Below are 6,250 nucleotides of genomic sequence, written 5' to 3'. Positions count from 1 at the left end.
AGCGCTTTACAATCATATGAGGGGGGTCTCTCCTAAATCACCAGTGTGTAGCATCCACAGTACAATTGCGCTAATTCAGGGGGGATTATTAGAGGTCCATGATTGACAAAGTGTTAAAGTATGTAAATTTAAGTAACAGGAATCTGGCCAGGACAAATGACAAAGATTAACAGAAACACGTAAAGAGACACATAAGCAGAAATGAGAAAGTGGCTGTACGGAAACCTTGAGTAAGGCAAATTTATTAAATCAGGCTTGAAGTTTGCTATGCGACATGACATCTAGGAAGAAAATTGGTTGGCAGCATAACAAGAATGTCTTCTTGTGCTGTTCTGCATTTCAAGTCTGGAGTAGCATTTTAAAAGTCTCATGGTAAGCGTGATGGTATAACGATGTATGCACACTTTTATGGTAAAGCACAGTAAGGTAAACTAAGGTTAAGTGTGTGGGTTTAGTGTCCAAGAACACCTGATTCCTTTGTAGGTCGTAAGGTCTTCGTACGGATCACGCAGTCTTGGGTATTTCAGCAAGAAATTGTGTGTTTTAGTCCCGGTTTCCTTGTTTGTCCTATTGAAAGCAGCCATTTTCCTGATTGTTTTACCACTCAAGGGAGTGTGTCCCGGCTTGTTCACATGGGGCCCGCATTCATTGCAGGTTAGCAAGGATCAGAAATGTTAAATCTGTTTTAATAAATCTAACCCTTTGCCCTAGAGGTTCATTCACAGTATAGTCGCATATGTCTATGACAATAACCGTGATTTTAAAAACCATGATTATCAATTGTGTTAATACTACACATATGAAAATATTGCACCTGTTTCAATTTCGTCTCAATCGTTACAAAATCTTGCTTTCTGTGTCCCTAAAGTCATACTCATGATTCATTGGCCCTGAAATAATATAATACTAAAATAAACAAAATTAAAGCGCTATTTGCGTGGTAGCATTATTTGTTTTTAATAAGATGTTGTCTCAGCCTGAGTTTCTGCATATGATACAAATCTACGTTTAATATTTCATCATCTTGGGTAGAGATACGGTTACTAATAAGTACAATTTTACAATATGATGTAAAAAGTTAGACATTCCTGTTTCACAATGACGGCAAAGAATCAATCAACAGATCGCTCAGAAACGCCAGCGCTGCAGAAATGAGTCCCATTGTTAAAGTGTATGGGACAGTACCTGATGAGCGATCCCATTTAACAATCTGCCCCAGTGGAACACATCTACAATACATTGTATGAACACATTTAACCCTAATGTCAGCCCAAGTTATAGCAGGACAAAAAGAGGCAGTAAATCTGTCACATGTCCAGTCCTTTGGCGACTTCACTAAATCAGTCTGTGTATGAATGTACACGCGAAATGGTTTGGCTAAAGTGTTTGAAAGGGGGGTAGCTGCCTCCAAACATATTTCTGCAATTGTTTTAGTAACCACATCTGCGATAAAACATCATGATAGTACGCTTCAGTGTTTAGATGTTAGTATGACAACACGAGAACAGGAAATCAAAGAACACCGTGAACACCATGAGCCTTCTCACATAAAGTAAATCTGTTGCATCTGTGTTCCCACAAAAAAAGTGAAAAGGATGGTTTTTTGTACTCCCTGATGGACTTAGGAACGGTTCTGCCAAGCATTGTATTGTGCAGAATCACATCTAGGCAAAGCTCTCCGTGGCTTGAGTTACTTCACACCACACGTCATTTTATTTTCCACTAGCTGCAAACAGACAACCCTCCCCAAGCGTCCTCTCTAAAGTTCAGCCAAAATGAAGGGGCGTGATTCAACTGCACAAAACTCTGAGACACATCTAAAGTCAGCAAGAAACACACAAGAGCTGCTTTGAAGGAACATCTGATGTTTTCAGTTTTGAGGGGTGATGATGCTTGAACCTGAAACTTAAAGATCATTCTGGAAGGACTTAAAACTGAAAGTTACTTTAAACTGTGGACTTTCTTTCGTAGCATCAATATTGGAGGCTTCTTGTTGAATTGCTATTTTGCGGTATTTTTGAGAATTTTCATTCTATCACAATGAGGCTTGTGTTTCTGCTGCTTCTGGGTGAGTCAAATTTCTCGCTCATTTTACGCTTCATGATTTCCACTGATGATTGAACAGTATATGTAACAGATGTCTGTGCAGTTTGGGGAACTCACATGGCGGTTCTGTCAACAATTGCATGTTTGTTGCCGTTTCAAAGGCAGCTTCACAAAACAGAGAACTGTGAGAGGAAACTGCACAGATAGGAAAGTATGATGTCAGAATGGGACCGTTTCTGCACCAGGGCCCACGAGGTCTAGAAATCTGGGAAACACCAGCTGAATGGGAATGATACTGTATAGAGAAAGAACAGAACAACCATTGTTTACTCAAAAAGATCTGTATATTTACATCTTTAAACATTTTCACTCGCTGCTTCACACAAATAACTGTAAAACATCTTTGAAGATGTGAAATGTGTTCAGTGTGAAACATGGATTGTGTTTTCCACACAGTAACAATCCACAACAAAGAACCTTTCAGGAACCATCTTTTTTTAAATGTTTCTAATGGTCTTAAAAATCCTTTCACCTTCAGGTGTTTGTCGACAAAATATAACTGTGCCAACATATTCATTTCATTCATTAGAATTCAACAATGTATACATTTTTTTAATCGGTGACCAAATAATGAGTCAAATGCAGCCAATAAAAGCCCTGAATAGATCAAAAGTCTTTCAATTCAAAAAGCTTCCAATTTTAAAACTTCAAGAGGCTGGATGAGATCATGACCAGAGAATGATTTAGCAAATTTGATCCAAACAATGTTAACTTGCAAAAATATATCATGATTCTGACTTCTTTTGATTTAAGTCACAGAATAGTTCCCACAGTTACCAATGTGTTATTTAATGGTTTTGATGAGATTACTGTTCTACGTCTAAAAGGTACTGAAATATCTACAAAAGAAAGTGTTTCCAAACTTATGTACAGTTTTGTATCGGAAACACTATTTATTTATATTTTATCCACCTATTTTAACCCATGAAAACCATGACATAACACATTTGTAACTGTAGGAAATATGTTTTGACTAAAAGCATCTCAAAGGAATCAAAACCAAAATCAAAATGTTTGTTTTCCAGTGAATGAAATAAATATGCTGCCATAATTATATTTTTGTTGACAAAAGTAATTCTAAACATTTAAGCATACACCTGAAGACGAAAAGATTTTTAAGTGTTTCCAAACTTTAAGATGGTAGTCTACATTTAGTCCTTAAGTGAAGAGAATAGTGAGGTTACTGAAATGGCCGTACAATAAGACTTCAACAGGCTTTACAGGTTCAATATGTGGTACTGCTGGAAAATAAGTAAGATGCAAATAATACAAATAACTTAGATTGAAGTTATTTGGCTTTGATTATGACGATGGAAAAATGATTTTCGGAAACAGAATCAGGAAATCCAAGGTGTTTCATGTCTCCACACAGCTGAGATGGACAGGACATTTGTGGGTTGGGAAATGAGAGAAATGGAAATTAAATACTTGCTCTCAGTTCAAAATTGCGTATCATGACTGTAATGCATTACATTGGTACGTCCTATATAGTACATGACAAAGCATTTTAAAATGTGACCCGACTTAGGCCCTAATAAGCTAACAATTGTTGTTACACCACAATTTAGCCACAAGGAATATATTTATTGGGACCTGTATCACTTACACTTGAAGAGACACATGGTTGTCATTTGGCAGCTCCTCATCTCCAATGGCAGATAGGAAACTGTCTATCTAATGCATGCTGAGAAAACTCAGTGGAAGACCATTCATCCCAGTATCTCTTGCCCGTAGTGGGTTTTTATTGCATTCTGAGATTTAGGACATGTGTGTGTAGCACAGTGTGGCTGTTTAAAGTGTCACTGTTGTTTTGGTGACTGTCTGTGGTCAGAACATGTTGGTCTGCCCATCCACTCGGGGTTAAATCCACAAACTACAACTTTACACTCTGCCCCACCCAAAGCACTATATAATGACCGGAAGAAGACTCTGTTAAATTGAATTTTCATTTATTTGATTCTCTTGTCCATGTTGTGTGCTGCAATTGTTTCCTAAATATAGGAAATAATAGACATTACGAACGCTAAACGTGTAGAATGCTGACCCAATTGCCCTTTAACAGTCTGATCTTTAACATTAGGACAGGCTAACATTGGTGACTTTGTGATTTACATGAAAACAAATCTAAAATATCAATGTTGATTTTATTCTTTTAATATTCCGGCAACTTAAATGTGCAATGAACATCGTGATATTTGTTCGTATCATTTTTCTGTTAGCTCTGACAGAAAGTGCCCTGGTGCCATCCTGTGCCCCTGGAAAAAGGTATCAGAAAAAACTAGGGTGTGTAGGTACGAACTAAAACACACGTGCTAACATACAAAAATATGAATCATACAGTGTCTCCTCAAGAATCACACAAGCACTATTTTGTTCATTTGCTACAATCCTGCTGTCTTGTTTTGCTATAGATGAGAATGAGTGTAAGTTTGATTATCCAATTTGTGGAGATGATGCAGATTGCTTTAACACTGAAGGCAGCTACTACTGTCAATGTCGTGAAGGCTACAAGCCACCTGGCAACTTTACAGCAAATGTTTCAATAAAATGCAAAGGTAAGACAGTCTGTAATGTACTGATGTGTTACATGTGATATCTGTGTAGCAGAGACACCCGAGCCTCACTTTTGCCTATTTCAGAAATCAATGAATGTTTGGAGAACAACATCGATTGTGGTCCTAACACAAACTGTTCAAATTTTGGGGGAAGTTATGCATGTGTGTGTAAAGTGGGCTACATTTCCAGCAATGGAGCAGAGGTGTTTATCAATGGACAAGCGGTTCAGTGTTTGGGTAAGAAACAACCACAGGCTACTGTTTTTTTGCTTTTTATTGTAGAGCATTGCTCATCATTTACTGTGAGAGTTTTATGTTGACATGTTTTTGTTTCCCATCTACCACAGATATAAATGAGTGTCAAGAATCTGATTCATGTGGAAAAAATGCATTATGTCATAATACCCTTGGAGATCACTATTGTACATGTGCTCCAGGCTTCAGACTAAAGTCAGGACAAACTAACTTCACTTATGCCACTTCAGAGAGCTGTGAGAGTAAGTCCATTACAACTGCAATGTATAAAAATCTTTGATTTCACATAAAAAAGGAGTTTTGAGAATAATCCAGTCTGACATGTTGATTCATTTCATTGAAGGTGTGTGTGACATTGATCCGTCTATCTGTGGAGAAGGATCCTGCAAAATTGGCAAAGAAGGCCACGAATGTGTGTGCAAGTCGGGGTTCACCAACTATGGACACAAAGAAACAAAATGCACAGGTTATTGTCTAAATAACACTTTCATCCTTAATCACTGTTTATTATACAGGTTTTCTCGATTGTTTACACACAAATATTGGTATTTGAGACACAATGACCACAACATGTAACTCATGCACCAACCCCCTGAACCAATAAACTACAAGCACAATTCCTCCTTTACACTCACATTGCAGTTCTAAAAAACACTTTTTATAAAACACTACACACAATTCTCTGCATTTGGCACAATTTTCGGGCAGAAAAGTCTCTTGTTTTCACAAGGAACACACTGCCATTCAAATATCCACACTGACTCATCACATGTGTAAACACCTGTCACAAACGCCTTTACCCCTTCTCCAAGCTATGGAAGACACACGTGGAGATATAGCAGTTGATGATTTTCATGGCTGGACTGAAAAACATTGCTTGTGATGTGGATGAGGTGCTGTGGCCGGACCCAAACCGAAGAGAAGATGCAGCATCGTTTTTTACTGTAACTGTATACAGTAAATTCTTCTGTTGTTTTGTATGTACACCACTGTATATGCAACTTGTGTTGGTTGTGATGTACACTGTACATAGTTTTTGTTGGAAAAATAAAATATATTTGTTATTGTGTATTTGTGTGTTCTGACTATAAAAACTGTTTTATATATATATATATATACTAAAAATATTTTACAACACACTTATGTATGTACTGTATGTAGTAAGTGTAACACTGAACCACATAAAGACCAAAGTCATTATGATGAATGGAGAAGTGTTTTCCATTCATCATAGTGTTTTATGAAGAGCACATCAGTGTTCAACTGGTTCTTATAAATGTCTATTCATATGATGGTTTGTTTGTGTCATTTGAAAACAAAATACCATTTTGAGA

At 37.2% G+C, this 6,250-nt stretch overlaps 1 protein-coding gene across 2 annotated transcripts; it reads left to right on the top strand.

Annotated features, from left to right (window-relative positions):
• The first annotated feature begins 1,808 nt into the window (after positions 1-1,808).
• Positions 1,809-5,985, top strand: LOC306893927 (uncharacterized protein). 2 transcript variants are annotated; one of them, XM_079456098.1, is made up of 7 exons: positions 1,809-2,068; positions 4,326-4,397; positions 4,518-4,661; positions 4,746-4,898; positions 5,009-5,158; positions 5,260-5,382; positions 5,729-5,985. In XM_079456098.1, exons 1-7 carry the CDS (start codon positions 2,041-2,043, stop codon positions 5,797-5,799), a joined length of 741 nt encoding a protein of 246 aa, XP_079312224.1. In that variant the 5' UTR covers positions 1,809-2,040; the 3' UTR covers positions 5,800-5,985. The 2 variants fall into 2 exon arrangements, with proteins under 2 accessions (XP_079312224.1, XP_079312223.1); XM_079456097.1 differs by lacking the exon at positions 1,809-2,068 and having other exon boundaries at positions 4,199-4,397.
• The last annotated feature ends 265 nt before the right edge of the window (positions 5,986-6,250 follow it).

Source organism: Barbatula barbatula (assembly GCF_947034865.1).
Source record: "Barbatula barbatula genome assembly, chromosome: 5".
Lineage (NCBI taxonomy): Eukaryota > Metazoa > Chordata > Actinopteri > Cypriniformes > Nemacheilidae > Barbatula > Barbatula barbatula.
This window is presented reverse-complemented; position numbering and strand designations above follow the sequence as displayed.

Excerpts from the sequence above, each read along its gene's own strand:
- LOC306893927 (XM_079456097.1), top strand. The coding sequence starts at position 4,286 with ATGAACATCGTGATATTTGTTCGTATCATTTTTCTGTTAGCTCTGACA. Across the intron at positions 4,398-4,517 it reads GAAAAAACTAGGGTGTGTAG|ATGAGAATGAGTGTAAGTTT; the intron begins GTACGAACTAAA and ends GTTTTGCTATAG. Across the intron at positions 5,159-5,259 it reads CACTTCAGAGAGCTGTGAGA|GTGTGTGTGACATTGATCCG; the intron begins GTAAGTCCATTA and ends ATTTCATTGAAG.